General features: G+C 50.2%; 1 protein-coding gene across 1 annotated transcript in view; it reads left to right on the top strand.

Moving 5' to 3' along the window:
* BAIAP2L1 (BAR/IMD domain containing adaptor protein 2 like 1) overlaps nucleotides 1-26976 on the top strand; it is a 92716-nt gene that overhangs the window by 51697 nt on the left and 14043 nt on the right. The window contains exons 5-8 of the mRNA XM_045284481.1: nucleotides 23444-23505; nucleotides 23606-23677; nucleotides 24745-24882; nucleotides 25257-25409. Coding sequence (XP_045140416.1) covers nucleotides 23444-23505; nucleotides 23606-23677; nucleotides 24745-24882; nucleotides 25257-25409 — 425 coding nt within the window. The remainder of the gene's footprint in view (nucleotides 1-23443; nucleotides 23506-23605; nucleotides 23678-24744; nucleotides 24883-25256; nucleotides 25410-26976) is intronic.

Raw genomic sequence — 26976 nt, 5'->3', positions numbered from 1 at the left:
CCAGCCACTCCCTGGGAGAAGGGTGTGGATACCGTGCTGGGCTGTGAACCAGAGACCAATGTTTTGAAGCCACTAGGGCTGTCGTCTCTGTGGGCGAAGGATGAGGCAGCCCGCTTCCATGAAAATGGCAGCCTTGGAAACCCCCAGGGCGAGGCCTCTTCTGTCCCATGGGGTCACTGTAAATCAGAATCAACCCCACAGCAGTGAGCTCTATGGCTTCTCTCCAGCCATTGGTAGATTTGAGCAGAAACATTCAGCAATCAAAGCCCCCACATATTGCACTGTGACCGTTTGCAGGCCTCTATCTGGACATAGAAAACTCTCCCTGCCCTCAAGTTGATTCCAGTTCATGGTGACCATATGAGAGACGCTAGAACTGCCCTGGTGGGTTTCCGAGGCTGTAGCTCTGTACAGAAGTAGAAAGCCTCATGTTCCTCCTGTGGAGCTAGCTGGCTAGCAGTTTTGAACTGCTGACCTTGAGGTTAGAAGCCCAAAATGTAACCACTAAGCCACCATGTAGTTGCTGAGGACTGAGCCAACCACGTGAAGGTTTTGAAAGCTTTCCAAAGAAAAAGAAGCCCCTAACTACATCCTGCCTTAAGTGCCCAGGTTAAACTGCACAGAACAGCGTGTTCTGAACGTCTGCCGTGCCCTGAGCAGAGCGCCTTCACAACCTCCCCTACGTGGAAGGGAGAACGACAAAATCAGAACCCAGAGCTTGTGTCCAGGGGCTGGGCAGGTAGATTTTTAAGCCCTCCTCGCCTTTAATCATTAAATAGGTCGTGGTGTCAGGTCCCTCTAATTCAACTCTCCAGGTTGTCGGGCTGTGTACCCACAGTAAGCTCAAGGCCACAGGCTGTCCCAGCAGCACTCATTTATGAGAAAACTGAAAATTGAGGAAACTACCCTCTGTCCCTAAACCCAAGGAACATTTATGTTTAAAATCTTGGGAAGTAATTGGAAAAAGAGGGGGCAAACAGAAAGAGGAAATTGCTTGCTTTGATGAGAGAACCTTTGAGTCATTTTTAGGAGAGAAAAAAATCCTGTTTCCCAACGGAGCCATGGTGGTGCCGAGGCTAATGTGTTGGACTGCTGACCAAAGATCCAGGGTTCACAAGAACTGCGGCTATGGGACTCCTGTGGGGGCAGGTCTCCCCTCCTGCAGGGTCACTGTGAGTCAGAACTGTCTAGATGGCAGCAAGCTAGTTTATTTATTTCTCAAGAAACAAACTTTTTTTTCCCCTGCTTTAACTTTTGTTATTTTAAGCTTAATTTATTCCCGAGCCATGAGTGTTTGCTTCTTCGGTTTCTTCTGGGAGATCGTTTTCTTCTGTGTAACCTCCTCTTCTGGCTTAGGAACAATGTGTTCCTTCTCAGTCAGGATCATGTCAATGTGGCAGTGGGAGCTCATGTGTGGGTTGATCTGACCATGAGCTCTGTAAGTCTGGCGGCGCATCTTGGGGGCTTTGTTCACCTGGATGTGCTCAATGACTAGAGAATCCACATCTAAACCCTTAAGTTCAGCATGACTGTGTTAGTCTGGGTTCTTTAGAAAAACAAATCCACAGACACTCATGTATAAGAGAGAGTTTAAGTGCGCATCAAGAAAACATCCCAACCCAGTGCTGCCCAAGCCCACAAGTCCAACATTAACCCATTAACCCATATGTCCAACACCAATCCACAAAGTCCTCCATCTCACAAAACAGACGCAATGATGCCAACTGCAGGAGGAAAGCCCAGTCAGTGAATGTGTAAGCATCTCCGTGCTAGCAGGGATCTTCACACGGGTGCTCCAGCGCCCAGGGCTGCATCGGGGTAGGTCCATGTGGCTTCTCCTCAGGGATGACCAGTAGGAAGTAAGTCTTGCCAGCTGAAGCAGGGAACTGGCAAAGACAGCTGCACCCCGGTCCGACCATCAGAAAACAAGAGACCCGAGAACTAGTGAGGCTCACTGAGTCATTTATCCCTCCATCCTTCAATTAGCCCACATGTGTTTATCAGCCAGGTTGGCACAATAAACTGACTACCTCAATGACTTTCTGCATTTTTAAACATGTTAAGCAAAAATTCACTCTTTTTGAGCCACCGACCCTGAGTTCAACTGCACTGTTTGGCCTCGGCACACCTACCAATGCCACCATTGTAATGTCGGAAGGGCACACACAGCGTCTGCAGAGTGACGTCTTTCAAGTGTTAGGTGTCTTTCCGGATATGCATGCCTTTGATGGCCTGGGCAGTTTTACGGGTGTTCTTGAAGTGGACCCGGAGATTCAACCCTCTTGATTTGCAGGATTTTGTAGGGTTTTCTGGGTCAAGTGAGTAGCAAACCATTTTGGCAGGTCACCTCAGGCGGCTACAGTTAGAGCACAAGAAACTTTCTTTAGTGGATTCTATGTCAAACATAAATTGCTTGGACCATTTTCTGAAATTGGGCTCAAAACTGATTCTCTAATCTCCTCACCACCAGGAACCTAGAAAACCACAGGTTTTCATTTGTTGTTGGTAGAATGCTCATAGACCATGCTGTTGTAAAGGGGGAAATGGTATTACAGGTTTATCTTGTTGATAACTCTGAAATATGTGTAAAGAAACATTGTTAAGTTCCTTTGAGTCAGTCCTGACTCACAGTGACCCTGTAGGAACAATAAAACGAAGCCCTGCCCAGTCCCGCGCCATCCTCACACTCAGTACGTCCGAGCCCATCGCGGCCACAGCCAGTCTGCCTGCTGGATGGTCTTCCTCTTTCACTCACCCTCCACTCTCTACAAGCAAGGAAACATTAGTTTGTGAAAATACTTCTCAGTGTAGAGAAAATGCCACACTCTGAGAGCCATGCTTGAGCCAGAGCAGGTTATTATTGTCCCCAAATCTCTTGGACTTTCGGGTCTACCAGTTAGATTAGACTCTTTGCTATAAAAGCAGGACTTCGAGGTTCCTTTTTTTTTAACTCGCATGGTGCCTTTGTAGACCCACACCTTCCTCGTCTGACAGACACTTAACTTCCGAGCACTCGATCGCACAATTATTTCCATTTTACAGACGAGGAAGCTGGCTTCAAAGAGAGGAAGTGACCTGCCAGGGTTACCCCATGGTTAATGGCTGTTTAATTGTATCCCCGGCAGTCAGCCAGCACTGCTGCCGTCACTCCGGTTAGTCCGCTCTGTGTCATAAAGGCGAGGAACTGCACGGGGCACTTTTTCCTCCGATGTGTTTTATCTCCTGCCCATGGTAGCTCAGCAAGAGAAAGGATTGTGTGAAGTCTTGACCGCAGCCTAGTTCTCAGTAAAAAGGTGGTTAGTTTTAAATCTCATTATCTGTTCTTCCATTTTCCCATGAGCTTCCGAAGCCCTCTGGTATACTAATCCCTCATACTTAAAACTTGCAAATCGCCCTTTTTTTACCCCCAAGTCAACAGCACTTCTCAGCTTTGCTGTAACGATCATGCGAACAGGGGTAGGAAGGACTCCATACCCGCCCAGCATCAGAGCCACGTCATCAAGCCAGTCTGGCCCAGTGAGTGTGGGATGCTTTCTAATTGTCTCATGAGCCCATCCTCATTCTAACCTGACCCAGCATTGCCTTTTAATGAAAATCACTGTCACACTGGACCCTGCTCTGAAACCTTTGAGTTTTAAAGTGTGTGTGAGAGGAGAAGTATCCTGGATGAAAATGGAGGATGACCACATCAGATCACAGAGTGGAGAATGGCCACATCATTACCTATCTGCCAAAGTCTTACCATGACATAAGGGCCAAACCACTGAGAATCGTGACCCACCCATGTTGGCACCTAACCTTAACTACCACTGCCAGCGCTAGTCTCACCTTGTGCCTTGGTATTCATTACTGTCAGACCAAAATCACGAATGCACAATGGACTAGATTTTCTGATATTGTAGTGCAAAATGTCCAGTAAGAGGGTCGTTAAGTGAGGAGTAGGCATATAGAAAACAGCTTTTGGACATTGCCTTCTGTGAAACCTTGGAAGGACCCATGAGCAGCTGCTTTGGGCAATGCTTCCTGGGGGCTCCGGAGGGAGCAGGGTGTCCTAATGATCCTTCAGCAGTTACAGCAGGTGTGCCTGCCAGGCCCCGTGGTCAAGAGCTAGCAGGACGAACACGTGGGAAGTAGACACACAGTGGAAGATGGTCTCAGAAATGTCTGTTGATGGCTAGATGGATGTCTCACCCACTAGTTCAAAGGCTCAATTTTCTCTAGGGCTTTCTCCTCTACAGCTTGAATAAGACCTTATCTCCACCTCCAAGAGATCTACAGCATCATAAGGAAGATTGTACACATACGTACATCATTCTAATACAGGGCTGAATTTAAAATAAAAACTCTGCTATTGAGTTGATGCCAACTCATGGCGGTCCTATAGGACAAGGTCGAACTGCCCCTGTGGGTTTTTGAGATTGTAACTTTGGTGGAAGTAGAAAGCCTCATCTTTCTCCCTGGGGGTGGCTGATGGTTTCAAACTGCTAACCTTGAGGTTACCAACCCAACACGTAACCGCCCTGCAGCCAGGTCTTCTGAATATAGGAGTAAAAAGGTACCAGAGTGGCAGGATTCTGTGGGAAGAGGATCCCAGTCAAGTGGGGTAGGGGGTAGTGGAGAGAAACTTGGGGGTGTGGCGGGCCTCACTGCTATGGAGACAATTCCGGAGCCCCCGTGGTGTGGTGGGTTACACACTGGACGACTAACAAGATGAGCAGATTGAAACCACCAGCTGATCCATGAGCAAAAAGAGGAGGCTTTCAGTTTCCGTAAAGGTTTACAACCTTGGAAACCCCCCTGGGCAGTTCTACTCTGCCCTATCCGGCCACTGTGGTGATGAGCCCAGGGTCAGGGGATGGGTACTATCCAGATACTCAGCCCTGAAGAGGGAAAGGGCCGTGTTTCCTGGCGGAGGGAACAGAGTGGAGGGGCGCAAGGATCTTTCTGGTTACCTGGGAGGGTTCACAGAGAGGGTCCCTCACCCGGGAGGGTAGGGGCAAAGAGAAAAAGGCCCCCTGGTTGAGTGCTGGGCTACAGTAGTCTCCTTTCAAATGGTGATGAGAATATCTGAGGGCTAAAAGGGTCTGCTTTGTTTAAAAATGACTCATGTTTTAGAAGCACGGGTTCAAAGGTAAAATAAAACTTAGGAGGTGACTGAAGGGGTAAATTAAATGGCACGCTCTTTACTGCTAAGAGCTCGACTCTGATTCTGGAAGAAACCACTGCCTGTCATTCTTGAGCTCAGCGAGGCTGACAGCAGGAGGCATCTGTCACTGAGCGCCACCACTGGGGGCCAGGACCCTCCATTCCTGTAGCCATGTGTCAGGGTCTCTCTTTTCCCCTCTGTTAATCTGTGGTTAAATAACTTCATCTTACCCCACTTCCACTTAGTCCCACCGGAATTCACCTTTCATATTAGTGTTTGAAAAGCCTGACTGGAGTCTCCTAGGGAAACCGAGAGCCCGATTTCCTTTATGCTGGGTGTTGAATTACAGCAGGGTTTGTGTGTGTAGTTTATCACTTAAACCTTTACTGGAAAAAAAAAGTGAACCTAATCAACATCCAATGCAGATCCTATCGTTAACTTTAAAACGTCTTTTTACGTAGCTAGAACCTGTGCGTGTGAACTATTTTTGGCACAGCTGGGTGAAAAATGTTGTTTAACTTGTTTTTCCCTGTTTGAGTTATTTCCTTGGGGAATGTGTCCCACTCCCCCAGCCGAAACGGGACGCGTTACCCGTGTTAAATGTGTGTGTCTAGAGTGACCTCTGGGAGAGGAGCTGCAATGCAGTCTACTAAGAGTATTATTCACTTTAAAGAACCTCAGAACCCCGGGGCATAAGTGGGCTGGTAACCATGAGGTCAGCGGTTTGAACCTGACTAGCCGAGCTGAGGGAGAAAAAGGAGACTGGCTCCTCCCGTAAAGATTTACCACCTTGGAAACCCACAGGGCGTTCTAGCCTGCCTTCATGGGGTCAGCGTGAGTCAGAGTCCACTCAAGGGCAGGAAGTTTGGTTTCTTGGTTTGGGTTGGTGCTGCCGTTAGAGGACCAGCTGCTAACCACAAGGCCAGTGGCTCAAACCCAGCAGTCTCTCCCCAGGAGAGAGATGAGGCTTCTTGCTCTGCAAAACTTCACCGGCTCAAAAACTCTGCAGGCATCCGTGTGAGTCAGAATGGACTCAAAGGCAGTGGGTTTGGTCGATTTCTTATTTTTTGCACAAATGAGCCTTCAGTTACTTGAACTTGAATAAAGTCATGCTAAGGTGGAATTAAGTGACTACCTTCTATGCAGGTTGGTTGCACCTTTACATTTTTCTGTAATATGAATTGTCAGGTTTTCTAATATTGAGTCTGCCACTCAGTTATTGATTTCACACTGCTAGCTGTGAGTGTCTTCAGCTGCCTCCTCTCTGGGACCCAGTGCTGCTGCTCCGAGGAGCACACAATGTGCGGGGGCTCTGGTCGGTGGGGGGGCAAGCTGTGGGCCCTTCCCTCCCGGAAGACCCGGCAAGAAGTGGGGAAGTCCAGGTTTGGGAAAAAGCAGCAACGAGAGATCCCTATTAGTGAGTAGCCCTGAGAGAGCTGGCTGAGGCCTGCAGGATGGAAAGGAGAGCTCACGATGGTCCCAGGTTGGGGAGACACAAGGAAATAAAGTCCAGGGTGGTAGTGCGTGGTTGAAGAGCTTGGCTGCTAACTGGAAGGTCAGCATTTCGAATCCCCCAGCCCCTGCTCAGGAGAAAGATGTGGCATCTTCTTCCACAAAGAAGCCCTGTGGTGCTGTCCTACTCCGTTCTGTAGGGCCACTGGGAGTCGGGAATGTACTTAGTGGTGATAGTTATGGATTTTTTTAATTAGTACAAAATTTATTTTTAATACATGACTGGGAAGAAATAGTTATGATTTTTAAAAATTCCTGTGCCCTTTATTTTTTAAAACTTTTTATGGTGAGTTGATAAGGCAGGTTATCAGTCTTCCATTCAGTTCACCTACATTTTGCTTCAACTCATCCATTGTCATCTCCTCACTCACTGTACCTTCACGCCCCCACCTCCTCCCTGTGTTTCCCGTTCCGTTCTTCCCCCTCCTCCCAACTCTCTGGACTTTGTCCTTGGGTTACCGCTACCCATTGGATCTCAAATGGTGGGTGACTTTGCTAACACAGAGGCAAATTCATTTCCAGACCTGAAGGGGGCCGAAGGGCCATGGTCTCCGGGGTCTGTCAGTCTCCATCTGACCGATAAGCCAGGTCTCTCCTGTGATTTTGAGTTCTGTTCCACATTTGTTCTCGCCGTCTGCCTGGGACCTTTAAACATGACCCTTTCAGAGCAGTTGTTAATGGAAGCCAGACACCCTCTAATTCTTCTGGTCTCGAGAGGGTGGAGACTGGGCTTGGCGTGTCCCCTATATCCATTGGACTAATCGTGCCCATGTGTCTTACATCCATTGGACTGATCGTGTCCATGTGTCTTACATCCATTGGACTGATCGTGTCCGTGTGTCTTTTTGTGTTCATGGCTCGTCTTTCACCTGGATGTGGAGAGACTGCACCTTGGACAGCTGTCTGAGGCCATTCCTAAGGCCTCAGCTGCGGTGCTGGGTTTGGTCTGTGTGGCTGTAGCTTGGCTGCAGGGGTGGGTGGGTGGGGTGCACAGAAGTCTTGAGGTTGGAGGGCTTGCAGGCCAGTTCTCAGAAGGACAAGAGGACGCTGCGAAAGGGCTTATGCTGGGAGAATCGTCATCAGCGCTGTTTTCGGGTAGCTTGGTTCCTCTGAAGGCTGGGTGCTGGGGATTCATAAAGGAGTCCGAAAAAGCTCGTTTGGATTTTGTCCGGATGAGTGAGGCAGCGGCAGCGAGGGTGGAAGCATCAGCAGACGGCTGGAATAGAGTCCGCAGGACTTGCTGCCTTGGGTCTGAAGGGTGAGAAGTGGGTGAGGGGATGGGAAAGAGCATGGTTCTGAAAGGTGACGCCCAGTTCTGCCCCGAGCTACCAGAAGGACATTGATGCTGTGCGTCAGCGTGAGGCCCACAAGGATGTGAGGAACAGAGTCCAGCTGCCACTGCGCCTGGGGCATCGGGGTGACTGCACTGGCAGGGGGCCAGCACGAGAGGGGTGACGAGGCCCTGATGGAGGGGCAGGCAGCATCCATGCGGGTAGGTGAGAGCGCTGTCAGGATGGAAAGGGCCAGGGCTGGGGTAAAAAGAGAAGGTTGTGTGGTCCCAGCAAAAGAGGGTGTGGGTCTTAGCCCAGAGGACAGACACTGTCATTTAACTTCGCAATTTAAGGGTTCCTGGAAATCTCTGAGGTCTCTCTTGGGGTCTCAGTACCTTTTAGTCTTCGTTATAGTTGGCGGGCTCATGGACTCACCATGTCCTCTTGCTTCTGGTCTTTGACCTGCATGCCCACCACCATGCACAGCACCCTCTCCACCCCACCCACTGTCCACCGAGGCAGGGCCTCCTCCCAGGAGGCCAGATGAGGGTGGCTTCTCCTCAGTGTTTACCTGCCCTGTGGCAGCTGGTGTTGAGATGACAGAGGCTGGCTCTCCTAGCCCACGTCCCCACAGTGTCACTCGCCTGCCAGCAGAGCTTAGCCAGCCCCGTCAGCACTGCTGAATGCATGGTCACTTTTTAGCACTTGAGTCAGGAAGCCAACTTCCCTCTTCCCTTTCTCCTTAAAGGGTAATCGCACTGGCCATTAAGCCCCACTGTGTCTGCGAAGGAGCTAGTCATTTCCTTCCCCAGCCTGAAGGAATCAGACTTTGCCTGTTAAGTTGATAGAATGTTAGAGACATCAGCGCACAGGAGAACCTTTTGTGAGAGGTGACCGTCATTCCGGAGAAAGGCCCACCCTCTGGTGAGGTCCCTCTTAAGAATGCTTCTTAACATTTTCCACTGGGGAAGAAAAGAGAAGCTCTTCTGTCGCCCACCCCTATCAGCCCTTCCACCTTTGATGGCACTTGGACTTTACCTAGGAAACCAGCTTATAAATCCCTCACACCAGCCATGACTTCTCCAACCAGAGCTCTTGAAATAGCACCTTCCTTGGTGAACAACTTTTGCAAACTGCCCTGCAGCATCGCCGTCTGCTTTAGAGAGCACCAGTGCTGGCCCAGTAGCTGCCCCGGCAGTCCGCAGGGACAGAGGGCACGCTGGCCAGAGGTGCTGGTGGTCCTCAGTGGTTAATAGTCACAGGCTCCCGTGATTTACGGGCACAGTGTTCTGTGCCAGGGGGTTAGGCAAATGAAGACCTGGCCACAGGGCTGGGGCGCGGGTGGGTCTGTGACAAGACCCACATTCACACAGCCTAATCCTGATGTACTTTCCAGCTGCCGTCAGCACCCCAAACTGAACCCCCCCCTAAAGCAGTCATTACTCCCCTGCCCACACCCATCCACAGGCCACTCGCTCTTCCTGCACTCCGAAGCTATGTCCCACCAGTCCTGTGTTCAAAACCTCCCCCACCCCAACTCACCTTGACCCCAGGGCCCTACACTTCCCAGCCTGACCCTTCTACCTGCTCTGCCACCAGGCCTGGTACTCCCACTCTGCCCACCCACCAGATGGCCTCCCCTCAGCTGGCCTAACTGCCTTCCCTCCAACAGACTAGTTTCTCTTGACCCAGACTACTTTCCTTTCACCGGATGGGCTTCCATGCCACCAGAACCCCAACCCAGGCCTCAGGCCCAGTGGAAGACCAAGGAGATGGACTGACAGTGGTTGCAACAGTTAGCTCAAACCGAGTGGCAGTGGGGATCGTGCAGGTCGGAGCCATGTTTCCTTCTGTGGTCCACAGGGCTGCTGTGAGCCCGAGCCAGCTCGAGGACACCCAGCAACAACAAGTGTGCTTGCAGCTGATCGGTGCTGTCATTGAGGGACCTGCGTTGTCAGCTTCACTCATTATTGAGGGTTTTGCTTCAGTCAGATTTGGTTTTACCCTTAATCTGCTAATTAGTGAAGAAGCAAGATGAATAATTCAATCGAACTCAGCTCACTTGGTGTAATGACTTTTGGAAAACCCTTAATCTTTTAATGTTGTGCTTTATGTTTGGGTAGAAAGAAAACCTCTTATGATCTCTATACAGATGCAATATTAATAAGTCATTTTGTGCGATGTATAATCGAAACACTTGAATAAATTAGTGGTTTTCCCTTGAGCTAAACTAAGAACCGCACATTCCAGGGTGGGGGTAGGTGTTCTTCGCTGCAAGGCCTGGGCCTGCTTAACTGGACAGTACTTGTGCACCCCAGATTGGCTAGTTTTCGTTAATTGGCCATCAGCAGGGATGTGGGAGACAAACATTTTAATTTGCTTCCTGAATCAATGTATCCATCCTCATTACAGAGTTAAAGAGCCCCTGGGGGGGAGAGTGGTTAAAGCACTTGGCTTCTAAACTGAAAGGTCAGCTATTCTAGCCCACCCCTGGCTCTGCAGGAGAAAGGTGTGGCACTCTGCTTCCTAGGGATTACTGACAGCTTTGGGAACCGGGCAGAATTCTACTCTGTGCTGTGGGTCACTGACTGGAGTCGACCCAGCGGCAGTGGGTTGGGGTTTGGGGTCCCTCAGTGGTTGTTGACCACAGAGTCGGGGGATCAACTCCAACAGCCGCTCAATCGGAGGAGGAGGAACCTGATGACTTGCTTCCCAGCACGGATTCCATTCTGACTTGCAGCGGGCCTGGAAGACAGTGGAACCGAGTCCTGACTGAGGCAGACTGCCACACCCTGGAGCCCCCTGGGACAGGTCTGCTCTGCCCTCTAGGGTCGCTATGTGTGAGGATTGACTCCAGGGCGGTGAGTTTTGGTTTTTTAAGAACAGAATTGTCACCCACGCCCTGAAAGTCTTGACGGCACTTAGTTTTACTTTTTAGAGAACACAAGCAGGGCTTGGAAGAGTCAGTCACTGGTATTCTCAGCTTGCATTTGCTCCGTTGCCCCACTGAGAAGTCTTGATCTTAAAGTATCCAGACTAATTTCCACTAACAGCCCTCTCTGAGATGGAAGCCTTGTTGAAAGGATAAGAGCCATGTTCTATTTTATTTCTTAAAAGCACTTCTTACGGATATGTTTAGAATTGATTCAGCGCATCATCCATATGAGGAAGGCACAGGTTTATTGGTTTTTATTGATCTTCCCATAAACCTTACTAGTCATCTTACTACTCTTAAAAAAAGGGGCAGGACAGGGTGCAGTGTAGCACTGAAAAAACATACAACATTCCTCTAGCTCTTTAATGCTTCCCCCCACTATCATGACCCCAGTTCTACTGACCAAAGTATGTACAGATCAGAGCTGTCAACACACGGAATCCAGGACAGATAAACCCCTCCAGAACAATAGGAGTAGCAATACCATGAGGGTGGAGGGAGAAAAGGGGGACCAATCACTGGTGGGGAGATGAACAACAGAAACATGGGTGAAGGGAGACAGCAGACATAAGATATGAAAATGGTAGTTATAGTTTATCAAGGGTGGGAGGGGAGGGGAGGGGAGGAAGGGAAAAAAGAGCTGATACAAAGGGCTAAAGTAGAAAGAAATGTTTTGAAAGTGATGGCAACCTGTGTACAAATGCACTTGATACTATTGATGTGTGGATTGTTATAAGAGCTGTAAGAGCCCCCAATAACATGATTTATAAAAAATAAAATTCCCACCGGGGCCTCCACACATAAAAAAGAGTTTCATGAGTTGAAAAGGTGGGGGGGGGGGGCAGAAGAGGGGAAGTATATTTGTTTCTCTCTCTAGCTGCTGTTTACACTTTTTTTTAAATTGCCAAACTCCCCGAATTGTCTGCCACAGCGCCCTGCTGTCTCCATCATCTCCCCCTCTCTCTCACCTGGGACCAGAGGCGAGGACGCTGGGAGGGTCAAACGCCGTGTGTTGACTGTGTGTCTTGGCCATGGTCCACATCACTTGTTAGGACATCTAATCCTCATAACTTGGGTTGCCAGGCGTCCAGCCCTGAACCCAAACAGCCGGGCCCTGTGGCTTCTCGCTTATTAAAATGAAAGCCCTGTCAACAGAAGTGCCTTTTGTTTAAAAAGGAAAAACAGCCACAGTCTTGTGGCCTAGGATCCTGTGAGCTTTGACCCTGGTGTTCTGGAAGCTCTGTGGTAGAGAGCACAGTTGGCAGGGTTGGCTCCAGGTCCCTCTAAGGATGGAGTCAGCTGGATTCCGGTGCCAGCTCTGCCCAAGAGGGTTCACCTGCCATGGCAGGAATGGTCCCTGCATAGCTGTAAGGATGGAGGCAGCGCTGATGCCAGTGCCTGTTCTGCCCAGAGAGGGTTCACTCTGCCCGAAAGGGCTTTGGGTCCTGCAAGTGGTAGACAGGGGCTCACGCTCCAAAGGCAAAGGGTAGCCGTGAGTGGTTTTCTTCTTTTTTCTGTGCTGTGAAGGGTTCTGTGATTGGCAGCAGACTGCTTAAGCCGTCCCTGCATTCTCAGCAAAAGACACAGTGATCATGGTGTGTTCTGCTCTTTTTACATCCTACTGGATTTACTTTGCTAATTTTGAGAAGGGACCATTTTAGTCCCTTATCCTTTGCATTTTAATCCACAAGACATATTAGTTGATAGTTTGTTTCTTTTTTTATCCTTGACAATGGTCCTATCAGAGTTAAGTTCCCCCTACCTTCTCTTTTCTGGAAGAGTTTGTGGTAAAAGCGGTTGTTGGGGGGGGTTCCCCCTTAAATCTATGACAGAATCCTCCTCCCCCTGAAGCTGTCTTTGTGGAATGGGTCCCAGTTATACATCTTTACTTGTCGCAGGAGCCCGGGGGGAACAGTGGGTATGAGGGGCTGCTAACCTCAAGGTCAGCACCCAGACCATCAGCCCTCCAAGGGAGACCGAGGAGGCGTCTGCTCCCATGGAGATGGACAGCCTTGGGACCCCTCAGGGCAGTTGTACTCGGCCTACAGGGCCACTGCGTTAGAATCAACGCAATGGCAGGGAGCGTGATGTGTTTCACTTTGTCCTGTATTCATGTGGGCCCAGTGCGCAAGGGATTTGTCTGTGTTCTCTAAGGTGTTGAATCGATAGCATGCAGTTGTTCGTAATACTCCCCTTATCGTTGTGTGTAGGTTTGTTTTGTTTTGTGTGTGTGTGTGGGGGGGGGTTGTAGTAGTGTCCTCTCTTTCATTTGTGGTACCGGCCATGCTTCTCCTGGCCATTCTACTTTGTTGTTTTCTGCTCAATATATTCCCTTCCTTGTACTTGTTGGGTGCTGTCGAGTTGATCCCCACTCCTAAGGGCCCCCCTATGTGACCCAGTAGAGTTGTCCCCTAGGGTTTCCTAAACGGTAGTCTTTATGGGAGCCGACAGCCAGCTCTCTCTCCCTCAGAGCAGCTGCTGAGGGGTTCAGGTAGTTAGCCACGCACTTCGCACTTGTGTCAGTGGGATTTCACGGGGACAGATTTGCTCTTTTCTGGCTTTCATACGTGGAATTTTAGATTATTCGTTTTGAATATTTTCTGCATAAGCATGTAAAGCTTTATATTTCCCTTTAAGCATTATTTAATCCTTATTCCACACATGTTGGTATATTGTGCTTTCATTATCATTGTTTCTTAAGTGGACTGCACCATCCCCCTGGGAGTTGCTGGAATGATCAGGGGGTGGGGGTGGGGGCCTGCAAGCTGACATCATTCTTAGGATGAAAACAACACCGTCACACCTGGCTTTCAGTAATGAATTATCTACTATCATAACAGAAGCACATGCAGCAAAAGATTACAGAAATAACACCTCATAAAATTTTTTAAGTTATTCTCATCACAAAACTTTAACAAAAAAGTGAAAGCACGAGCTGATTGGGAAATAGCTTTGGAAAGCACATATCTGACCCGAATCTAGTAGCTAGAATATGTACAACGCTGAACCAGCAGCTCAGCGAGCGACAAAAGGCCTAGTCCTAAAACGGGCCACAGACTTGACTAGAGAGCTCACCAAGGAGGCTCCCAAGCAAATGAAAAGATGGACGGACAGACGGACGGTGTCACTAACTATCCCCAGACATCAAACTGCTGCCACCAAGTCATTGCTGACTCAGAGGCACCCCCTGGTGGGTTTCCGAGGGTAGCTGTTTACCAAAAGCAGAAAGCCCAGGTGTGCTCCCTCGGAGCTGCCAGTAGTTTCCAGCTCCCCCCCTCCCCAGGGGTGGGGGGATGTCACAACCCAGCACATAACCACCAGGGCTTCCGTTAACAGAGTGCTGCAAATCAACCACAGTGAGGATGGCTAAGGTGTCAAACAAACCAAACCAGCAAATACAGGTGAGGATGTGTGGACATTAGAATAGAACCCTTATCCACTGCTGGTGGGATCGTGAGTGGTGCAGCCATTCTGGGAACCAGTGTGGCAGTTCCTCAGGAAACTAAAAATAGAACTTCCATATGACCCACTCCCCGGTATCTAGCTGCCAACCCCCCACCTGCAAAAACAAAACAAAACACAAAAAGACTTGTACACCTATGTCCATTCACAGTGGCCAGAAGGCAGAAATGAGCTAAATGCCCATCCGCAACAGATGCAGGGATAAACAGCAAAGTGTGGTCTGGGCATAAACTCGTGCGATGCAGCCGTTCAGAGAAATGCAGTCCGGAACTCTGCCACGGTGCAGATGGAGCCTGTGGTCATCGTGTTGACTGAAATAAGCCAATCACAAAAGGACAAGTAGTGCATGGCCTTACGTATATAAAAAGGCCACGTTTATTAGTGGTTACCAGGGACGGGGGAGGGGAAAGGGGCGCATGAACGATAATGAAAAATTACAATGATTAAAGATGGTCACATAGCCTGTTATTGCTGTCAATTGCACACTTGTAAAAGTTGAATTGGCAAAAGTTTCATGATAGGTATATTAATAACCACCACCAAAAACAAACTGCTGGGGCTGCTTTTATACAACTAAACACTGAAGGGTTTTGACTCCTAAGTTTGGAGGTGGAGAGTCATAGTCTCCTGGGGCATCCCAGTCAGTTAACCTAACTGGAATGTGTGGGTAGTGGCCTTCCTAAATGAATGTCTTTGCCCTAAGATCAGAAACACTGGATGGTGCCCGGCTCCTGATGTTAAAGGTGAGTTTGATGCCAGCTCCCCCAGGAGAATTCTGATCAAAAGGTGTGGGAAAGCAGAATAGTTTCTCGTTTTCATAGACTCTAGACTTTCTAGAGCACAAATTCATCGAGTTGATGCCGACTCTTAGCGACCCTACAGGACAGGGTAGAACGGCCCCTGTGGGTTTCCAAAGCTGTAACTCTTTGTGGGAGTAGAAAGCCCTTTCTTTCTCCCACAGATGGCTGGTGGTTTCCAATTGCTGACCTTGCTCATCACAGCCCAACTCGTAACCAGAACCAGGCCTCCTGTTATAGCAAGGGTGCCCAAATACACCTCTGGCAATTAAAAACTTGTGTACGATAGCCCATAGTCCAGGATAAAGTGTAAGCAGCTGCTTTGGCAGCACCCCGTGGATCATTCCAGTGCCCCCAGGGGACAGTATCGCCCACTTTGAGAAGCACTGTTCTAGAGCCATGGAGGTGGTGGGTGAATCCCCGAAATTATTACCCTGAGTCGTCTTTAAACCTGTACCAAAAGTAAGGTCTGCCCTAAGCTTTATATTCTGAAGTACTGTCTATATGAGCGCAAACCGCTACAACACGGGGAAAGGACAGGAGAGGCAGCGAGTTCATGTTAAGGAGGGAGGAACTTAACTGAGAAGCCTCTATTCTCATGTGAACGCAGGTGGCGACTGAGGATGGTTGTACAGCTGGGAGAATGTAAGCAGTCACGAAATAGTGCATGTGGACACTGGGATTGATAGACCTTGTGATATGTATACACTCTGCACTAGCAACAAAAAATTGAAAGAAAAACAACTCTCCATTAGGTCAGGTTGGCCGATGGTAGTGTTCAAATCCCTGTCTTAGAGTTGTGTTTTATTTTGTTCTTGGTCCGTTCCATCGGTTATCAAGAGTGGAGAGGTAAAGCTCTCCAACCGTGGGGTTTGTTTGCCTCTCCCTTCAGTTCTGTCAGCGTTGCTCGGTGTATCTCACGGCTGTGAGCTGCTCTCAGCACAGTTGCAGCCTGCACGTTTCCACACGCTGTGTTTCTTACTGTGCTTTCTCCTTTTACCTCTGGGTTATGAGCAGTCTGTTTCTTCATTTCCAACACACGGAAATTTTCCAGTGACCTTCCTGTTAATGATTTCTAGCTTCATTGTTTGGCGGCCGAAGGACATGCTTCGTATAATGTCCATATCTCGGTCTCCTGTCGTTCCGCTTTAGTGTCAGTGTGTGAAGACCAGGTTAGTGGCCACACACACAGATATCACCCTTTTATGTCTTGCAATGCCGCCCCATGCCCTCCTTGTCTAACTGGCTATTTTGTGCTCTGCTTTAGTTCTAACAGACCGATGTCGGCTTTCTATGGGTTAGCATTGACTGCACGTCCATCTTTTCCCACCCTTTCACTCTTACAGTTAAGGTGTGACTCTTTTTTTAAAAAAGATTTTACTGGAAGCTCTTACAGCTCTTATAACAATCCATACATCAATTGTATCAAGCATATTTGTACATATATTGCCATTATAATTTTCTTAAGGTGTAACTCCTACATGTGGAATCTAGCTGGGTTTTTTAATCCTAGCAATCTTCCTTTTAATTGACAGATCTAGTCCATTTACATTCAGTATAATTACTCTAGTTCCATTGTATGAGTTTCCTTTTGTCCCAGTTATTTTCTTAAGGGAATGGATCCTCTCCATGGGAGGATAATTACCCTCTCGGTGCAACACGTTGAGAGTGTGGTTCTGTGGTTGGTTAAAGTCGGAAGCTAGACTTTCAGAAGAATGTCTAGTAAGTACATCATTGCACTGTCCACACAGGCAGCGCTGATGCTGACCAGAGGAGAGTACCCTCTGTTACAGGAGGGGCTATGGACGGCCAGCCATCGAGGGCCGTGTGTAGATGCTGACAAAGACTTTGGAGTGTGGCCACATGTCCGTGAGGTACTGACTCCATGGTGGCACATACTTGTGTGTACAGCTCCTCTGTGTCTGTTCTGCAGCCGTGCCATCCTGTGTTCTCCATATCACATGCACGATATGGAGAGTCGTCCCCCAAAAAACCTTTCTCCCCTGGTGACCACTTTGGTCTCTCAGTCGTGTGGCGATGACCGAGGGCTGGCCACAGGTCCTCGTAGGATCCCATCTGTGGTAACATGTCAGAAGTTGTAGGTGACTTTTCTTTGCTCTGAGCTCTCTGTAAATAGAGGTGTGTCTGCTGGTCAAGTAGAACTGAAGAGAGAGCTTTACTTCTTCCTGTCCTTCCACACCTGACCTGCACTGCTCAGGCCTTTAAGAGTATCCATGTGATCTCACTGGGTGCCCATGTGTGACAGTGACGTAGTCTCCTGTCAACTTGCAAAGGGTTGGGTCCAGCCTGTCAATCAGGTCATAGCCAGTAATGCCTCTGTGGGCATGGCCTTCTCCTGAGGAGTCTGGAAACTCCTGTCTTCTGCCCTGGAGGCAGGACACACAGTCTCTCTGCTTCGTCTTCCTGCTGAGAAGACTCATGGAGCTGTGCTGATGGAGCCAGCGCCCTGGAGCTGGAGGAGCCACGTGGAGACCCCTGCCAGTGCTGAGATGCTTCCACCGCCACTGCCACTGGATCCACAAGACTTTCTACCCACAGGCCTTTGTATGTGTTGTGTGAATTTGAAGAGGGATTTATAGACTGGTCTCGGATATATGGGCTAAATCGGACTTAAGGACTTGATCTGCACTGGGCTGGGATGTTTTCTTAATATACGATGACTTGGATGTAAAGCTCTGTCTTACACACAGGAGTCTCCCTGGCTTTGTTTCTCTAGTCCACGCGGACTAGCACACTAGCACACCCTGTCAATCTGTGCTGTGAAATGAGAAGCACCACCAAGCCGACACACAGCACACAGAACACCGCCTGCCCCAGCCAGCCTCGCCATGGCTGTTCCTGCTGAGCACCTTGTCACTGACCTGCTATGGGTGCATTTGGTTTACGGTGTTGGCAAAGAATATTCAAAGCGCCATGGGCTGCCAGAGACAGTCAGCCACAAAGACCCTTTCATACAGTGCCCCCTGGTGGTGACCCCCCCAACCATAAAATTATTGTTGCTGCTACTTAATCATGAAGTTATGAATTGGGTGGCCCCTGTGTAAGGTTGAGAGTCCAGCAGGAGCCCTGTTGGTGTAGTGGGCCGCTAACCATGAGGTCAGCAGTTCAAAACCACCAGCTGTTCTGAGGGAGAAAGACGGGGCTTTCTAATCCTGCAAAAAGTTAGTCTTGAAAGCCCACAGATGCAGTTTCGCCCCTGAGTTGGCTCAATGGCAGGGAGTTGAGTAGAAATTGTGTCTACATTCTAAATCCAGATGTCATGTCCCCACAGCATAGTGACTAACGTCATGTCCCCACAGCATAGTGACTCTAACGTTTGCAGTTTCATAGCCCACCCCATGCTCTCCACCACTGATTTCTAGATGGTACTGTCGACAGTGTGGCTTGGGTTGCTTCTTGGTCCCTAAATTTAAGGCGATACCACTATTAGCAACTATTCTGATGAATTCTAAGTGGCAACGTGAAGTCATGACTGAGGTGTCCTGAGGCGTCTCAATTCACTTGGGAATGCAATGTGTCCTGAATGAGTCACTTCGCTGCAATTGCCACGGCTCTTCCGAAAGGTTGACTCAGTGTCTGAAACAGGGAAAAGGCCGCGATGCATCCAACAGGGATTTCTGTGGGTTCTAATAGACTCGAGGGAGCACGAAACGAGACCACTGGGCTGGTCATCAGAATTCCAGCCCCCCCCCCCCTTTCTTCCTCCTGGCCTCTGAGGTGCAGGTTGATGGGGAAGTGGGGTGTGGCGCCCTGTTGAATGTTGACGTCTACAGACGACGCCCAGAGGCAGTCGCCGTCTTCTGCTCCAGGACACACTTTTGCAGAATCACGGTGAAGACTCTAAAGGCTCTGTAGGACCAAGGCGTTGTGCTGCTGCTGCCGCAGAGACCTGTGAGGGACAAGAATGGCAGGGTGTCCCCGTCGGCGCCTGCAGTGTGAACGGGCTGTTCCACGGATCCTGTTCTTCTGGCTGTGGAGAGAAAGCCCCAGAAGGATGGGCGAGGGTGAGGCAGGATGGGCAGCCTGGCCTTCGAGCCAGAGCACAACCTCGTCGTTATCCCCAGGAGTTCCCAAACTAGCACTCAATTCTGGTTTGGCAACATTTCTCAGAGGTCCGCACAGTATAACAACCAAATCTCTGCCATGAGTGAGTCCTTCCCAACTCACAGCAGCCTCCGAAAGGGCAGAGCAGTGGTCCCTGTGGGTTTCTGAGAATGTAACTCTCTACAGGAGTAGACAGTCTCATCTTTCCCCGGGGAGCGGCTGGTGGTTTCAAACTGCTGATTAGCAGTCCAGCATTTAACCCACTGCACAGCCAGGGCTGTAGAAATGAAGTTCACGAAAGATGTCATAAGTATCTTGGGACCCCTAGTGGTATAGTTGGTTACACATTGGTCTGCTAACCACAAGGCCAGCAGTTCAAACCCACCAGCCCTTCTGCGGGAGAAAGATTTAGTCTCGGAAAGCCACGGGACAGTTCCGCTGCGTCCTGTAATATTGCCATGGCAGAATCAGCTCGAAGGCAGGGAATGTGGTTTGGTGTTGGAGCTGTGTTTTAACAACACCACAAAGATGGTGGCTTAGCACCAAGAAATTCATTTCCTTAAAGTGTAGGAGGCTAGGAGTCCTGACGCAGAGTGCCTGCCCCAAGGACGGCAGCTAACGGGAGGTTGTCCTCTCTCTGAGCTCCTGCTCCTGGGTCAGCATGTGCACGTAGCTCGGCCTCTCTCCCATCTCCACCCTGCTCACTTGCTTAGCTCTTTATAACTCCAAAGAAATAGACTCAAAATGTGAGACTCAAAAAAGTTCACAGGGAAATGGAATGGAAAGATAATGAAAGTTTTCTACAAACTTTTTGAAATCCCCTGGGCCATCCTGCAGAGTCCTGGTGGCATAGTGGTTACTCATTGGGCTGCTAACCACAAGGCCAGCAGTTCAAGCCCACCAGCCATTCTGTGGGAGAAAGATGAGGCTTCCTACTTGTGTAAAGAGTGACCGTCGCAGGCAGTTCCACCCTATCCTGTCGGGTCACCACGAGTCAGAATTGACTAGAGGACAGTGGGTTTGGGGTTTGAGTTGGGACACCTGCACTAACCCTGCTTCGTCAACAGAACAGAACCGTTCCCAGATGGGGTTACAACCTCAGGTGTAGAGGTTAGGACTTACAATATATCTTTCAGGGGGGTTGTTATCCACACCAAAAGGGAGCACCCCAACAAAACAAGCAAACAAAAACCGACCGCTTTAGCCTCAATCACTGCGTGAGTTCAGCAAAATTATTTTTAGATACTTTTTTTTAAGTAGCTCCAGCTTGCCAAGAATAGAGTGCTTGACTTTCAAATAGTTGAGTGGTTTTTATTTTTATTTATTTTTTCTTGTTTGTTTTTCATCTCCAATAAGAAGTCAGTGGGTTTAAAGTATTTGAAAGGAGGCTCTTAAAAAATGTCATGGGCAAATTCCATTATCTTTCGATTCCAGTTCTCCACCAACTTCACTCGGTAAGGTACTTGTGGCTTATATGACCTCAGGCTCTAAAGCGACGTGCTCGGGTGGGGGAGGCATGGTTTGTAAGACTTGTGGTGTGTTTGTGATTTACTGTCTTTGGGAGAACTGAAGTGTGAGGTCCGTGAAGTGTCCACGTCATAGAGATGACAATGGGTACCTTGCCAGTTGGCAGGAAGGGACCAAGCGAGCCGGTGCACATTTCTCCAGCAGGTTCTTCCCTGAGACCACCCTCTTCTCGGAGGGCTTTGGGGGACCACCCTGTGGTTGACAGTGGATATTGAGTAATGAAGATTTAGTTTACCAGGGACTACCAGAACCATGTCAGAACAGCCGAATGCCCCTTCGGCATGGGATGGCAAGGCTTCGTTTGCACATCCTTCTGGTGTGTGGTCAGGAGGGACCCGTCCCTGGAGAAGGACACGGAGCTTGGTTAAGTGGAAGACCCTCAACAAGAGGGATTGAAACCGTGTTTCCAATTGTGAGGTCGCCACTGGACTGCGCAGTGTTTTGTTCTGTTGTCTAAGGGTCATTATGAGCTGGACCCAATAGCTGGCACCCAATACAACACTGTAGAAGGTGCAGGGGTGACATGTCCCTTTCAAGTTTTGGAAAGATCCCTGTCCCGTGAGAAAGAGAATCGAGAGGGGAGCTAGCTGGGTCCCTGGGAGCCCACTGAGCGTTGGTGACAAGGGTTTGAGTCAGGGCGGGGTGGAGGGAAGGTGCTCCTAGAACACGGGAGAGGCTGGATGGGTTTGTGTGGTGGGATGCAACTGGAGAGAGATGTCTCCCACTTTTCCATTTCACGGGTCCGCCCCCACAGGCCTTCCCTCTTGAGCCAGAAAGGGATCTAGGTGTCCCGTCCCCCACACACACACACACACCCTGGAAGACCCAGGCACAAAGAAATGAGTCTTTATCCCTAGGTGGAACACATGGGAAGAGGAGGTGTCCACTCTTCAGGATCAGCTGCCTGTCAGTGCCCACAGCTGGGATTGGAGAGCAAGTTCCATTTATACATGTTAAATGAGAGGCACCTACTGGACCAACCAGGCTCCTGGTGGCACTGAGGGTTAAGGATTCAGCCACAAGCCACCACCTACAGGCGGGGTGATTTAAATAAGCCACCCAGAGGCTCCCCAGAAGACCGGTCTGGCCACAACCTTAGAAACCCTGTGAGCAGTACACACGCGCACACACACGTGCTTGCTTGCTCATCTGTGCACGCTCGATGCTGTCAGGTGCTTGGTGGTAGCTTCACATCGTGGGCCGTCGAGAGGCTGAGAAAGAGGCCGTTGCTCACCTTTGCTGTTTCACTGCAAAAAGACACTTCCTCCACAAGCCAAGTGGTGTGACTACTGCCGCTCGGGGGACGATGCCTTTGTTCCAGAACATTCTCTCCTTTTATGCGGTCATGCTGGCCTCAGAACTGCAGTCCCAGGGGTACAAAGCTGAGCCCTGTCCAGGCTGCAATTTTCCATGGTGGTCATATTTTCCAGAACAACCGAGGGACCAACCATATTGCCTGCCAATAACTCGGCCACATATAGAATGGGTGCACAGGGCTGAGGTGCAAGCCCCCAGCCAAAAGTTGTGGCATAGCACACGCACGCATGTACCACACAGGTCTCATGACGTTTCCAGAAGTGACTCTCTGCCCCCCCTCGTCCTCACCCCGTGTTCTGTCACTCTTACTTGTGATCCTGTTGGTATGATAAATGAAGCTGGGCAGCGGGAGCGTGCAGGGGAGGGGAGGGCGCAGCACACACATCCTGCCCCCCCATGTGCATGGCTCTCAGGGTCCCCGGGGAGGGGGGTCACACTGCAGGAGACAGCAGGCTGCATGGCTCGGGGGCTGTGACGTGCTAGTCTGATCTGCCGGAGCAGCTTCTCGGGTCTTGTGGGCAGATCCACCTGCCTCCTGATGAGGGTTGTTTCTGGAGCAGAAAACGTGATTTTTCCACAGCTTTGAAGAATGTAGTTTGCTGAGCAGGGAGGAGCCCCTAGTGGGAGGGGGCTGCTTTATACTCAAGGTGGGCTGGTGAGAGTCTGGGTGGGGAGCCCAGTCCCCTAGGTCAGCAGGCACCAAGATCAAGACTTAGCATCCTATCTGTTGGGCAGGGGAAAACACTGACACTGAAGCCATCCATGTGTTAAAGACAAACTAACCTGGGTAGCACACCGACGAAACTAACCCTCGGGAGTTTTACAGCATGCAGAATCATGGTGGGTGCGCTACTCACACAAAATACCATAACACAAGAAAAAACAACCTTTAACTTTCATGATCAGTGTGTTTGGGAAATGATGTCAATATAAATCATTTGATTCTATAATTAGTTCCTGTAATGACCCAGAGCAGTTGTTAAGACAACTTAAAAATTAAACCAGATATACAGGCTTCAAGGAGCTCTGGTAGTACCTGGCTGCAAAGAGGTCAGGATTGCTTCCTCAGAAGAAACCGCCTAGGAGACCCACGGGCAGCCCTGCTCTGCCCTGGAGGGGCCACTGTGAGTCGGAATTGACACCACCACAGGAGGATTCTGCTTACAGAGCGAGAGAATCGCGTGCATTTCAAGACAGGATGGCATCTTCTGGTTAGCGATGTCGTAGAGTAAGCTTGCTGCCACCTGTGTAACGACACACACACACACACACACACACACACACACACACGCACCCCGCGTGGACGCACTGTCCTCAGAGTGCACCCACGCCCCTCCACCCCTGTCCTCTGCGTCTTTGTAAGACCCCTCCCCAGTGGCTCTGCCCCTAACCCATCTGTTCTTGTTCACAGGGCGTGTCCTTATAGAGATCTCGAGCACACACAAGACACTCAATGACAGCCTGGAAGAAAACGTAAGGAAACTCTGTCTACTTACAAAATGATCCTTGCAAAGACAAATTTGCATAAAGATTCCAAATGCGCATGAGTCCTTTGCTTGCCTCTTGTTCCCAGTTCAAAAAATTCCACAAGGAGATCATACACGAGCTGGAGAAGAAGACGGAACTGGATGTAAAGTACATGAGCGTGAGTCTGGGGTCCTGCCCCGAGGGCAGGCCAGCGTGGACTCTCTCAGTCCCCGGACCTTCCCCCAGGGCCCGCCCACCCAAGGGCTGCAAACAGTGCTGAGTGGAGAGACAGGTCGCATGATGCTGGCAGGGTGGCCCACATCGAGGGGGCTTGTTTTCACTGACTCATCTTTAAAAAGAATACAAAGTAAACATCGGCCAGACATCGTGTTTCACTTTGGGAAAGAATGCTTCCCAAGGAGGAGCTGCGAGCAATCCCACCCAGCGCTGGCACAGCCAGTGCTGATCTGACTCCTGAAAGACAACCCAGGTGGCCCTCACCCAGCACCTAGTCTTTCTCAGCCCCACCTTTCAGTCCCATGCTTGTCCCACCCAAGGAAGGGCCCTGTTTTCTCACCGAGACAGTGAACTCCCCCACCCCCTGTGTAGATGTAAGTGACCCCGCAAGGCCTGCCCCCCACACACCTGTGTGCTCAGAGAACTTCTGGGGGAGGCCACTGCGCCCAGGTGTTTGCTGAGGTGTTTGACGTCACACACATTATTATTATCCCCACAAAAACTCCCCAAGGCAGCCACTGTCCTGACCCTCCTGTTACAGAGGCCAGGGGACAGTAGGTTTCAGAGGGCTGACCCAGTCATAACAGAGCTCTGTTGGCTCCAGAACCTGTGATCCCCCACAGTGGTCCCTAGACACTCCAGTTCCTGCTTCTTGACTTGAGCAATTGCAAAGCACGGAGGAACATGTGACTTGACTTTGTTTACCAAAGCACCTTTCTGACCCCCGATGGTCCAGAAACAAACTTTGAGGAAAGGAGGGCTGACTGCTCATGAAAGAACGAGCCAGTGTCTCCATGGGCAGAGACCTACCAGTCAGCTCCAGGTCCTCTGGGAACCAGGTGGCAACACAGGCCTAGCAGCGGTGTGAACACTGAAGGGGTGTGGGGGGGTGGGGCAGCAAGGTCACAGCCGGCCTCCCTGGTGGAGGTGCCAGCAGAAGTGCCCCAGGTGGATGGGGCAGCTGCTGGTCTGGCTGGGAGGTGCCTTTGAGCCCAACCTCATTTCCAGGCAACACTGAAGCGATACCAAACGGAGCACAGGAGCAAGCTGGACTCCTTGGAGAAATCGCAGGCCGAGCTGAAGAAGATCCGGAGGAAGAGCCAAGGTGCACGGAACGCACTCAAGTACGAGCACAAGGAGACGGAGGTGAGCAGGGAGGGTGGCAAGCAGCCGTGGTACCAGTCACGGCTCCTGTTTCACAGGTGGGAGCACTGGGGCTTAGGCTAGCTAAGTGGTTAGCATTTGAGACTGGAACCTAGAACGTTCTGCTCCAGAGCCCCCAGTTCCACCCCTGCTGAACAAACTAACCTTCCGTGGGCACTGCCCGGTGGGCACATAAGACAGGAGTCTTAACAAGGAGGATTTTTATCCACTCGAGTTGGGTGGCAGCTTCTTTTTGCCTGCTGTTTGGTTGTGTGGCATGCGTGCTCCGTTGTGAAGGCGAGCAGGAGGCTGGCAGGCAGCTGTCTGGTTCTTGGAGCTCATTCCTGTCACCCTGTCACGGTTGTTCATTTTCCCAGTACGTGGAAACCGTCATTTCTCGTCAGACGGAAATCCAGAAGTTCATTGCTGACGGCTGCAAGGACGCGCTGCTTGAAGAGAAGAGGCGCTTCTGCTTCCTGGTTGACAAGCACTGCAGCTTTGCAGGCCACATGCATCAGTATCACCTCCAGGTGCGTGCTGCGTTCACTGCCCGCCAGGTGCTGCACCCCCTCCACCTCCACTGCCCCCACCCCCTGCCACACACACACCAGCATTTATGTGCCTTCCCCTTCGAGGAGTCCCAGGCCTTTGGGTAAAGCAGGCCCAGATGTGGTCTGCCGTGTCCTGCCAGGGTCCGGCTGTGGTGGGCAGCTGCTAGCTCTCCCTGCCCTGTGGTCCTGCGCCCCCTCCCTGCAGTCCTGGTCCAGTGAGCACTGTCCAAGGAGTGCTATGTGTGAACTATGTCCAGAAGGGTCCCCAGCTGCCCCAGAAACAGGGCCACTAAAGGGCCCTTCTAGGCATCCATGCTCAAGAGTAACAGCCAAGTGTGGGGTGAGGGGCCCTGGGCTGTTTCAGACAGGGTAGAGGGGTGGTGGGGCAGCAATCTTGTCTCCTTTACATGTGCAGCCTAGCTTTCTGGCCCCCCAAAAGGCCCCAGTCGGCTCCCCCAGACCCTCCCTGGCCAGCCTTCGGGGCCCTGGGAACAGTGGGGGTTCACACAGACTGTTCCACTGTCCTTCCTTTGTAACTTTTCACTTTTTTTTCATGATTTTGTCCAGAACAAGTTGGTTTTCCATCCAACAACCCATAGTTTTATTCTGTGACAGTACCTTGTAATCCCCAAAGCATTCCAGCACCTTTCCCCACAGCCCCCACGCCCCCCAGGCTCCAGTCCCCTTGATGGTCCTTCTCGCATCCCTTCCTTTCTTTCTTTTTTTTCCTTCAGTTTTTAGATCTGTTATATTTTAAAATATATATAACATCTTTCAAAATACAATGTATAACATGAAAAATTAAACATTTTAAAAACCGCAATGAAAGCAATATATAGATAAACCAAAATGAGAAACACTGGGTGTTTATCACCAGCCCTTTACTGTACATCAGTGGTTCTCAACCTTCCTAGGCGCAACCATTTAATACAGGTCCTCATGTGGCGGTGACACCCCAACCATAAAATTACTTTGTTGCTACTTCATCACTGTCATCTTGCTACTATTATGAATCGGGTGACCCCTGTGAAAGGGTCGTTCAACCCCTAAAGGGGTGCATCCCTTCCTTTCTACTGAGGTTCACAGCAACCACACTGCGCTCCAGGTCGGAGGTGGCTGACTGGTTAAGGAGGGCGGCCCTCTCTGGAGTGACTGTCACCTTGTAGGCCTGTCTGTGGTTCGGCTGGAAGTCGAGCCCCGGGGATGAGTTCCCTTCTAGGCCTGAGGATGCCAGGGCCATGGTATCAGAGGCTCCCCTGTCAGTATCAGATCTTGAACTTTTTTTATGATTTTGAGTTTTGTTCTGAATATTTCTCCCACACTCCCCAGCCCCTCCTGTTGGGCTCCTTTTCATTCTCTGAACATGCCCTCCATCCTGTGTGTCATCCCGTGTTAGTCTTCCTCTGTGTGACCTGAGGGGCTGGTACACTTCTGTGGAGCACTTAAACTGAATCCTACATGTGTCTCCCCACCAAGATGGCCCAGCATGGTGCACACGGCCTGGCACTGGCCTACAGCTGTTCCCCCAGCGCTGTGTGCTGCCCTG

The sequence above is a fragment of the Echinops telfairi genome, unplaced genomic scaffold (assembly GCF_000313985.2).
Source record: "Echinops telfairi isolate 266 unplaced genomic scaffold, ASM31398v2 ScPeMD7_5;HRSCAF=22, whole genome shotgun sequence".
In the NCBI taxonomy this organism is placed as follows: domain Eukaryota; kingdom Metazoa; phylum Chordata; class Mammalia; order Afrosoricida; family Tenrecidae; genus Echinops; species Echinops telfairi.
This window is presented reverse-complemented; position numbering and strand designations above follow the sequence as displayed.